The following is a 12,393-nucleotide window of genomic DNA, read 5'->3' on the forward strand; positions in this document are numbered from 1 at the left end:
TTGCCAATTTTTATCATGCTGTCGTCTCCGCTGGTTTCAAAACATGTCTCCGTTATACTGTACATTTCTGCTCGACCGCCACTTTGCAACAACACAACCTGGTTTCTGCAGCAACTTTCAGCATGTTTCCAATAAAAATGTCTGACGTTTATGTTTTACGTGGCATGACTGTTTTTAGCCTTCAGACTGAAACGGATTTCTGGAAATGCAATTTGAATATGATTTCAAACCACATATCGAAACGGATTTGTAAAAATTGCATTTGATGTGATTTGTCGCCATACACACTTCACAAATCTGATCAGATTTCAATCCCATTTGCACAAAAAATTAATTTGGACTGACAGTCTGAACATAGACTTAGACAATAGACAACAGGGCTAGGCACCGTGGGATAAAAAGCACCTTTGGTTTTATTTTCCTCTGAACCACCAGGTGGCACAAAAACTTGCCGTAGCACTTTTCGCTTTTCAAAATGCACATGGAAATTTGTCTGATCCTTGACGTGAAACGCAAAGTTGATTCCGAGCTAATTTGATCTAATATTTTATGTATTTTTAATTATTTTTATGTTGTAAGTAGCAAATGAGAATCACTAAAATTATTGAATATATTTTGAGACAAAGGTCTTCTTAATGATTGTCAGTTTTGTTCAAGGTAATTAAAGTAACAGTTTTTCAATAACGGAAGAATAGGCCTATGTAAAAGTATGGCATTTGGGGTGAAAGACAATAATTAACATGATAATAAACAGCGGCTGACTTTAACATTTGTTGACATGACATGTTCAGATTCAGATGCTAAATATCATGTATTAAGCTGGGTGTCCACCTTAGAGATAAGCACCATATTTATAATTAAATCTTATCATTTAATACAATATAATGTATTGTTACTACTGTAAATCTATATTAAATGATTATGGGATATCTTTCAATGCTTTCAGAATCTTTACTTTTTAAAATAATTTTGTTTCTGTATTTTTAAAATATATATATTAACATGTTTTAATGACAGTATATATATTGAACAAAAATAAACCGAAAAAAGTACAAACTTTGCAAAAATGGATTGTTTTGAACAAGTATTAACATTATTAAATACACATTATTTTATAAGATAATATTTTTAAACAATATAAATCACTTTTCTATTTCCACACAAAATCTGTTGCTCCATCAATGTTCAATACAAACATATATATGTTTTCTGCAAGCATACACTTTTGGGAGTAGTGAACACATTTTTTTCTTAAGGTGTGCCTTTATTCTCTTTAACTTGTACCCTCTACATTTTAGGTACAAACACAGAGGATTTATTTTTGCCGGAATAGTGTTAGCTACCCATGACAGAAACTCTAATATTCTTAACTTACATATTTTGGTACACTTTATTTTAAGGTTTCATTGTTACAGTGTAATTATAATTATATAATTATATATAGGCCTGTAAGTACTGAGTAATATGAATTAACAACATGTACTTACTATAGGATTTGATTGAGGGTTAGTTGCATGTAACTATTCATAATTGACCATAGTAAATACATGTAAAATGTGTAACAGGAACACTGTAAAATAAAGTGTTACCACATATTTATAAAATACAACATCCAAGTTAAAATATTTGGGACTTACTGTTACATTGTTATCGTTCTTTCCTATTTATCCATGGCCTTACTCACCAAAATTGCAGAATCTGTCGCTGTCATTTAGTCAATTATAACTTTCTTGCAAACTCAATAAGCCAATCGCGAGAAATATGCGTTCTTCTCATTGGCTGAACGTTTTTTTTTACCGTTGCCGTGTGCTGCTGTAGCAACGAAGCGCGCGCCTTCATTTGGCAGCGCTCTGATTGGCTGAAAGTTCTGTTGTGGCCGCGTGCTTCGAGGCATCAAAGGCTTCAAGCTTTTCGCATGAGTCGTCAGAGTGATTTCTGAAGTTCGGGCGTCCAGAGGCTAGTCGCGAGGAGGATGTCCGCGTCCGCGAGCTTGAAGGAATCAGACGGGGATCGGGACATGGAGCAGCGCAAAACTCAAGTGTCAAGCCATCCATTCAGCGTGGAGTCTCTTATATCCAGCCACAAACCCAGCAAGGACTCTGGAAGACGGCGCGAGGATGTATACAGTCCGTTTGCGAAGACTGAGATCAGGGATTCTTGTGGTTCGGCTGGAATACCAAAGCACTTTATACAGACCTCACCCGTTAAATCCGAGTCCCCTGAGCCGGATGACTGTACAGCATGGGTTATGAACTCCAGATTCTCCCAAACTAGTAAGTGTTTCACTTTCTCAACTAACTGCTTATGCTTTTAATGCTTATTACGTCAATAATTGTCATGCAACTAAAGCGAATGCACGTTTTATTGAGACTGTGGAAGGATAAGTTTAATGGAAACTAGTTATGCATGTTTTTTTTCCCCCTTTCAAGAAAAAAATACAATAGTGCAAACACATCTTTTAGAAATCTAGAACATTTCTAACGCACATACTAGACAAGTTCAATCATTCTTGCACAGTGTAGCTTTCTCACATAAAATTGGAAAGAATGGAAAGAAAAGAAAAAAATCCCCACAGGTATCAATCATGGTACATCATACTCATATTTCTTCCAAAAAAAAGAAGTGCGTTTGTTATTATTAATCAAGAAACTAGAGATACATGAGGGCCCACTGCTCTGAAAATATGATGCCTCGAGCAGAAAACGTATTATTATAAACATTATTATGATTTAAAATAAATTAAACACTTTATTGCAATTTTGAAGCAGGATGTTAATGTGTAGATGGCGATATCTCCTTATATTATTTACTAAATATAGCAAAAATCCTTTTAACTATAGCATTATTTGATATATGGCTTATCCTCCCAGATGAAAAAGATGTACTATTAAATGTATTAAAAATGCATATTTGTATTTGACTAAAAACATACTCAAGTACATTTGTAATGCATTTAATAGCATGTATTTTTCACCTTAGCTCCACCTTCTAAATGCCTAATAATAATGATTAAAAACATCAAGTAAACACAAAAATATTTCAAATAAAACACATTCACGTGCATGCATTATGTACACTGTAAAACATTATACGATCAATACGTTGTTTTTACACTTATTAAAATTAACTAGCAATACAAGATACAACTTTTTTTTAAGTCAGTTTAATGTAATTTAAGTTGAAATTACTTAAACATCCATGTTGATTGTACTTAAAAATTTAAGCCAGCAACTTTTTATTTTATTTTTATTACAACATTTGAGCTATTGAGAACACTATTTTTAAAGCATTAGTTTCACTCACATTTTTAGAGTTTAAAATCAATTTTTTGACCAACCTAAAATGTGCAAGAAATGCCGTTTTGCTAGACTAAAGTTTAAACCTTTTCCCCCCACCTCAGGCCAGGCAAGTTCCTGTCCTCTCCGCAAGCACAAGACCAACCGCAAACCCCGTACACCGTTCACCACCTCGCAGCTCTTGGCCTTGGAGCGAAAGTTCAGACAGAAACAATACTTGTCCATTGCGGAACGAGCCGAATTCTCCAGCTCCCTCACCCTCACAGAGACCCAGGTGAAGATCTGGTTCCAGAACCGACGGGCCAAGGCCAAGCGCCTGCAAGAGGCCGAGCTGGAAAAGTTCAAACTGACCGCCAAACCTGCCCTACACCCCAACTTCAGTCTGCCTCTTCCTCTTGGGACCCAACTTCATTCAGCGGTCTCACTCTACGGCCACTCGTACCACTACCAGAGGCCTTTATTGCCTGTTGCTCCAGTGGGTCTATACGGGACACCTTTAGGGTACAGCATGTATCACCTCGCATGAGAGGAAGTGCGGCAATATGGACTAGTACTGCTCTGTGGATGTACAAAAAGACCAGACAATGTTTACAATCATAGGGTTTCCGAGAAAACCAACAACCAAAAAATCAAATATGTGCCTTCGCTCACGTCTTAAAAGACCTGACATGAAAATCGGGACATTTTACCTCACTTTCCACTCACTGAAAGATCAAAATTTTACCCTGTGGATGGATCATTCTGTTGCCAAACCTTTTGTGTATATTTGTGTCATACATCTTTATGTAATATATTGTAAAACTTAATTATTTAGTGTACAAAATGTTTAAATTCTGCTACATTTCATGGGTTTTTTTATCCTGTAAATAACCCATGTGTCCTGACGCGTTGTTTTTACTTATCTGTCGTACCTGTAGCTACTGTATAATTGACAGACACTGATTTCACCAAAAGGTCATAGTGTTTGAAAGAAATTGAATGACTTTATATACGAGAAATGCATTTTTTTTTAGGGCTGTCAAAAGATTAATCGCGATTAATCGCATCCAAAATAAAAGTTTGTGTTTATATAATATGTGTGTGTACTCTGTTAATTATTCTTTATATATAAATACACACACAAGCATGTATATATTTAAGAAAAAAAATATTATTTTTATATATAAAACCTTTATATTTATATATAGATTATATAAATGTATATACATGCAAATATTTCTTAAATATATACATGAATGTGTGTGCATTTATATATAAATAATAATTAACAGAGTACACACACATATATTATGTAAACACAAACTTTTATTTTGGATGCGATTAATCGCGATTAATCTTTTGACAGCCCTAATTATTTTCCCTACACTTTGCAACCTAGAAGCACATTTGTCAGCGATTTGCATATGCAGTTTGAAATGAGTAACTTGTAACTAAAATGTGGGTGTTTATTTTTTTATGCCACATTTTTATATACATTGATACTGTAATTATAATTGACTGAAATCTGACATGTAGAGTAAACGGCAATTTGCGAGCAAACACAAAAGCGTTGGTTCCGTTTCATGTTTGAGAAAGTATATGAGAGAGTCAAGTTTAGGGTAGAAGTTTGGTAGTCGATTGCATAAGCAAGTTGTGTTCTATTCATATTTTTCACTTTATTCATTTTCCTGATGTTCACCTCCACCTTTTTAAAGTAGAAAAAAAACTTGTGTTGTTTTTTACAGGGATAGTCCCCCCCCCCCAAGGAATGAGACTTTCACAGCTATTAATACATTCTCACATAATGAATTATGTATGAGTATGAATATGAACACTTTATATTAATTTTCATGAACCAAACATTATGTGATGTTTAACAGACCAGCATTTTGAGCATTTATATGAAAATACAGCTATGCATTTCTAACTATACGATCATTGATGAAATAATGATCTATTAAACATGATGCAAAGTAGTAATGTTTGATTATGCGGTTATTGAAAGTTATTATAAAAGGCATTCGATTAGTTCTGTTTGACTTCTTTATTGCCTTGTTATGGCTTGTTCATTAAGTTGTGGCTCTATAAATTGGGACGTTTTACTGCTTCCGCGTGACTTTGATGCAATGAGGAAATGGTTTATGGTCAGCACTTTACTCACGAGCTTCCTTTAATCAAAACACGAACCCAGTCGTGCTAATCAGACACAGAACCGCTAAAGTGTTCACGGATGTGTTTTATAACGTCGACTTTGAGCTACTTACGAGAACGCAGTGAAACTGGGCAATTTGCCTGATCCTGTTCCTGTGGTGCAAAAAAAAGTCAAGAGACTCTCTGAAGCTGAATTCACAAGCTGTCAAGTTGTCCGGGACTTGTTTAAATACCTCAAGTATATCTGGGAAAATTTGCCCTGTTTAATTCTTTACTTATCTTTGACATGTACAAATCAGGAAGATTCATTACAAGATGTAACCCGTGTGTTTTGTTCAAGGTCTGAGAGACCCCAAAGCCATTTAATAGCTGGAAAATGTACTTAACATTACTGTAAAAAAATATTTTCACGAGTTGTTTTTCACAATTTATTTTCTTTTGTCAAATCAACTTAGATAATTAATGTGATTCAGATAACATAATATTTTGAGTTTCTGCTGATTAAACCAATCTCCATTGTATTAACTAAAATTTTTTATTTCAATGAACCCTATTTTAATGACCTGAGCGCATGGTCTGAAGCACAGGTGCACTCAGGGTGTGTCCAAATCCACTTTTGCTAGTTTAACGACGGAAAAAACGGTCAGCGCTCCAGGCGCATGGTCCAAAAGGGTTGTCCCTAGTCTCTTAATGAGTCATGGGTGTGTTTTGGGTGTAACTTACAATAAACCAATCAGAAACTCATCTCCCATTGGCTTTAAAAGACAGTTGCGCTTGCACCATGGCGGGAAAATACAGCGCCATTGACTTTAGACCAGGTTTCGGTTGGTCAATGGCACAGTCGTTTTTAGTTCCTCATAGTAATGCGTAAGGTTTAAAAAGTCTGGCTTTATACATTAATTTAACTGGAATAACTGGTTAAATAAATTCTTTTATAGACACCAATGCTACAGCTGCTCTAGCACTCCCATGATTGCCTGCCAAAATGGCGGAGTTTAGGCTACGTGACATCAAATCTCCGAAGCTCTACGCTGTGTTTTTCCGCCAACTGGCAACCTGTGGTGTCGAAATACTATTGGGTAAACTGGCAACCTGTGGTGTCGAAATACTATTGGGTAAACTGGCAACCTGCGGTTTGGAAGACTGTGACCAAAACAAAACGCACATTTCAAAGTAGAATAACTGGCTGTAGCATTGATTTATAGAGCAACAACTATGAGAACTCAGTATGTTTCCTAAATATCTACAAGCATATTATGGTATTTTTATGCTTTAGTACAGTCAAAAACTTACATACAGCACCTTTAAACAACATGGCACTGGACGTAAAAATTATAGCTATGTCGGGTTGAAACTAGCAAAACACACTTGCGTCGCACCTGGTGTAGCATTGCGCCGGGTGTATGATAGGGCCCAATATTTTAAGGCAACCAGGTTACTTATACTTTACGTTAAACCAACAATTATTTTTTACAGTGTAGTAGCATTTTGTGACTTTCCCAAATCCTTTGAATTTATAGCTATTTATTATAGAATACTATGAAATTCTTCAGTATCTGGACCATCATTTACCACAATGGTGAAAGTGACTCAAATACACTTTTTAATTTTCTTTTTTTTTCTAACTTTGTTTGTTTATTCATTCAAATGAAATGCCTTTTACATGAAAATACTTTAAAATATAAAATGGGTATGGAAGGGGTTTGTTTATGGAGGATGGTACAAATTATTTTCTATATTTAAACTTTGTTTTTTATTTTTATATTTTTTCAGGAGTCAGATTAATTGCGGCACATTTCTTAAAATATTTACATTGTGGGGGAAATGCATAAAACCTTGAAAATATTTGTCTGCTGGGTTTCCATTAGGTCAGAGAAACAACAACAAAATTATTTTTACACATGCATCATTGCACATCATAAAAAGTAGTCTGAACAGAGCATAAGAATGGTGAGTAAAAGTGCCAGGCATCTTTTCAAACGTTTCTGATAAAATTAGAGGTGGGGATTATTAAGGTCACAGTTTCTAAAAAGCTCTTTAGAAAAGTATACAGTATTTACCACTGACAAAATAATTCAATCAAAATGTTTCAAACATGCCTTGTAACACGGTCTACACTAAGCCCTAAAAAAGTGCACAAAAAGTCTCCCTGTATGTGATTCATAATATTCTATTCCCCACATCAATGATCATGACAAGTGATACAGTGGGTATAGGGGAACATATTGCCCTTGTTTGTTCTTGTTTAATCAATGTTTTCCTTGATTTAGACCTCCTCTGCTGGTCACAGGGAGAACAACACCAGTGTAAGATACACATCAAAATGACTGGGCGTTTGCACTTCCTCATGGTATTCGTATGAACGATATCTTATTATGCATTCCAAGTCAACCTTTTAAAATAAACAAATAATTTAATGTTTGGAGAAGATGAATCTGCAATCAGGGTCAACAACAAAGAAAGATTTTCATACTTTATATTTTATGACTTATATTTTATGGTTCATGTGCTTGTCCTTCGGACAAGTAAATCTGTCATTCACTTGTCAGAGTAAAAAATGTGCTTGTCCGGATTGTTTATTTTTTTTATTTTTTTGTGTTGTAAATATAATTTATTCTGAAGCAATATTCTCACCAGTTTTCAATCAGATTTGACATATTTAAATCTGCATATTTGTGATATTTTTACTTTTTATAAAGGGAATTTTTTCCATAATCTTATTAAATATAGGCTATGCTTCAGCTTCCGTTTTATTTTATTTTTTCAATTTGATCTAGAAATTAAATTAGAATAAAACACTATGGGGCTGTTACCAACCAAATTAAACAATGTACACAAAAAAATACGACTGCATTCAATAATGTGTTATGAATAATATGTTTGAATATACAAAATAAGAAATGTTAGAAAGATACCACCAGTAGGTGGCAGCAGGTGACCATCTTAATGAGTGAGTCATTGAGTCATTCATTTAAACGATTCATTCAAACGGCTGATTTGTTCAGGAATGAGGCAGTCGTTTATGAATAGGTCATTGAATCTTTGATTCAACCGATTCATCCAAACACTGAATCATTCAGTAACATACCGTTATGGTTCTGCTGTGTTCCAATCTTTGTTTGGAACTATTTTTGCTGCTGAAATCGAACAAAAACAGTCAATATTGCTTCTAAAATGTAAGTGACAATGTTAATTAAAGGGTTAGTTCACCCAAAAATGAAAATTCTGTCATTAATTACTCACCCTCATGTCGTTCGACACCCGTAAGACCTCCGTTCATCTTCGGAACACAAATGAAGATATTTTAGCTGAAAGCTGATGGCTGACAAAGGCTTCAGATAGGCCTCCATTGGCATTCAGTACATTTACACTCCCAAGACCCATAAAAGGCACTTAAAACGTTGTTACAAAGTCCATCTCACCACAGTGGCTCTACAATAATTTTACGATGCGACGACAATATTTTTTTTTTTAGCGCAAAAAAAATCTAAATAACACCTTTATCCAACTTGTTCTTGTCTTCAGTGTGTGCCTCCACGACGCATGCGCGAGAATATGACGTAGATCCAGGGTTCCGGAATCCATGAAATGCACACTTAAGCCCCATTTTGAGAACTACGCCGAGACCTAAAGCACGATCAATGTAGAATTCAACAGCTTAGATACGCGCGTCTTCCTCTGCTTGTAAACAAATCGCTTCTGGGTCATGTGTCTGAACGCCGGATCTGCGTCATATTCTCACGCATGCGTCGTGGAGGCACACACGGAAGACAATAACAAGTTGGATAAAGGTGTTATTTAAATTTTTTTTTGCGCACAAAAACTATTGTCGTCACATCGTAAAATTATTGTAGAGTCACTGTGGTGAGATGGACTTTGTAACGACGTTTTAAGTGCCTTTCATGGGTCTTGGGAGTGTAAATGTACTGAATGCCAATGGAGGCCTATCTGAAGCCTTTCTCAGCATCAGCTTTCAACAAAAATATCTTCATTTGTGTTCCGAATATGAACGGAGGTCTTACGGGTGTCGAACGGCATGAGGGTGAGTAATTAATGACAGAATTTTCATTTTTGGGTGAACTAACCCTTTAACTGTTTATGGAACTGTCATATGAAAGCAATGTCACATTTTCAGTCGTGATGGTGTTTAGGGAAACAGCACTCTTGGTTCTGTGATGTTATCTCTAGGCTATCATATGTTATAAATATAAAAACTCCACAATTTGTCATTTTAACCGTGTATGTTAACTGAGTTTCTTTGTATGAGCGGCTCTCGTTTGTTGTGATTCCTCCTCGAGAGGCTGCACGAGCATCAACAGCACAACATTGTTACCGTCAGTTTATTATACATTATATATTATTATCCACTATCAATCGCAACTTACACTAAATTCATGCAGAATCATTCTTGCATTTTGGTGATTCCATAGTTATTTTTTGACGTTTTAATCAGGCTACTTGTCCGGTCGGGCAAGTAAAATTCTCTTTCACTTGCCCCTTAAAAAATCCACTTGTCCCGGACAAGCATTAATGTCGAGCCCTGTAATAGTATTTTCCTTAGACCTTGAATACAGGTGAATGCATACACCTTAATCATCTTGGTAAAAAAATAAAAATAAAAACAAATAAACAATGTATTAATTCATAATACTCATAATTACAGTTTTTGAGAGTCATAACATTTTACAATCTGAACTAAACTTGCCTTGTCATGAAAATTATTTCATTTTTTATTTTTCAACTTTTGGTTATACACTCACCGGCCACTTTATTAGGTCTTGCTAGCACCGGGTTGGACCCAGTTTCCCCTTCATAACTGCCTTAATTCTTTGTGGCATAGATTCAGATGCTGGAAACATTCCTCAGAGATTTTGGTCCACATCATGCAGTTGCTGCTGATTTGTCTGCTGCACATCCATGATGCAAATCTCCCGTTCCAGCTCATCCCAAAGCTGCTCTATTGGATTGAGATCTGGTGACTGTGGAGGCAATTTGAGTCAGACACTGAACTCACTGTCATTCTCAAGATGATTTGAGCTTTGTGACATGGCACGTTACCCTGCTGAAAGTAGCCATCAGAAGAGGAGTGAACTTTGGTCATAAAGGGATGGCAATGCTCAGCAACAATACTCTGGAAGGCTGTGGTGTTTAAATGGTGTTCAATTGGGAAAATATCCTGCAACATTACACCACCACTACCAGCCTGAGCCGCTGATACAAGGCAGGATGGATCTATGTTGTTTACACCAAATTCTGACCCTACCATCTGAACATCCCAGCAGAAATCAAGACTCATCAGACCAGGCAATGTTTTTTCCAATCTATTATTACATTTTGGTGAGCCTGTGTGAATTGTAGCCTCAGATTCCTGTTCTTTGCTGACAGGAGCGGCACCTGGTGTGTTCTGCTCAGGCCAATCGCAAAGGGGGGTGCGTGGCCCTGTGCGAACTTGGTGTGCAAGGCCCGGGGTGGCGTTTCTATAGTAACGAGGGTCTACTGTTGCAGTAGTGACAAATAATTTGTTGTTTGTGTTGTGGTTATTTAAGAAAAAAGTTTATATTTTCAGTTTAACAGCTGTGTAACTGAACTGTGCACAGTGCACGTATTTTTTGATGCTTAAATTATGTTCTAAATTATGAATTGGTCAAACACGTTTGCAAAACGGTCTGAATCCACTCGCGTTCGTTTGGACTACTCTCTCACTGAATCATTTTCAGTCAGTAAAACATACAGACAGTATAGAGAGAACAAAATGGATAAATGATAAAAGAGCTAAATGGATGTCTGACAATTTCGTTGCTTTTTGGATTTTTCAGATAGGCTTTACTTGTTCTGCGGTACTGTTGTCCTCACTGATGGTCCGAGAGGTGCGTAATAGGCTATACACTCACCCAAAGAATTATTAGGAACACCACACTAATACCAATACCCTTTCGCCTTCGGAACTGCCTTAATTCTATGTGGCATTGATTCAACAAGGTGCTGAAAGCATTCTTTAGAAATGTTGGCCCATATTGATGATAGCATCTTGCAGTTGATGGAGATTTGTGGGATGCACATCCAGGGCACGAAGCTCCCGTTCCACCACATCCCAAAGATGCTCTATTGGGTTGAGATCTGGTGACTGTGGGGGCCATTTTAATACAGTGAACTCATTGTCATGTTCAAGAAACCAATTTGAAATGAATCGAGCTTTGTGACATGGTGCATTATCCTGCTGGAAGTAGCCATCAGAGGATGGGGACATGGTGGTCATAAAGGGATGGACATGGTCAGAAACAATGCTCAGGTAGGCCGTGGCATTTAAACGATGCCCAATTGGCACTAAGGGGCCTAAAGTGTGCCAAGAAAACATCCCCCACACCATTACACCACCACCACCAGCCTGCACAGTGGTAACAAGGCATGATGGATCCATGTTCTCATTCTGTTTACGCCAAATTCGGACTCTACCATCTGAATGTCTCTACAGAAATCGAGACTCATCAGACCAGGCAACATTTTTCCAGTCTTTAACTGTCTAATTTTGGTGAGCTCGTGCAAATTGTAGCCTCTTTTTCCTATTTGTAGTGGAGATGAGTGGTACCCGGTGGGGTCTTCTGCTGTTGTAGCCCATCCGCCTCAAGGTTGTGCGTGTTGTGGCTTCACAAATGCTTTGCTGCATACCTCGGTTGTAACGAGTGGTTATTTCAGTCTAAGTTGCTCTTCTATCAGCTTGAATCAGTCGGCCCATTCTCCTCTGACCTCTAGCATCAACAAGGCATTTTCGCCCACAGGACTGCCGCATACTGGATATTTTTTCCTTTTCACACCATTCTTTGTAAACCCTAGAAATGGTTGTGCGTGAAAATCCCAGTAACTGAGCAGATTGTGAAATACTCAGACCCGTCTGGCACCAACAACCATGCCACGCTCAAAACTGCTTAAATCAGCTTTCTTTCCCATTCGGACATTCAGTTTGGAGATC

The 12,393-nt window shown here is 36.8% G+C and overlaps 1 protein-coding gene across 1 annotated transcript; it reads left to right on the top strand.

The window, feature by feature from the left end:
* The first annotated feature begins 1,919 nt into the window (after positions 1 to 1,919).
* On the top strand, positions 1,920 to 4,367 carry msx2b (muscle segment homeobox 2b). The gene is made up of 2 exons (XM_079834972.1): positions 1,920 to 2,273; positions 3,401 to 4,367. Exons 1-2 carry the CDS (start codon positions 1,973 to 1,975, stop codon positions 3,820 to 3,822), a joined length of 723 nt encoding a protein of 240 aa, XP_079691098.1. The 5' UTR covers positions 1,920 to 1,972; the 3' UTR covers positions 3,823 to 4,367.
* Positions 4,368 to 12,393: the final 8,026 nt, after the last annotated feature.

Source organism: Gobio gobio (genome assembly GCF_949357685.1).
Source record: "Gobio gobio genome assembly, chromosome: 14".
Classification (NCBI taxonomy): Eukaryota; Metazoa; Chordata; class Actinopteri; order Cypriniformes; family Gobionidae; genus Gobio; species Gobio gobio.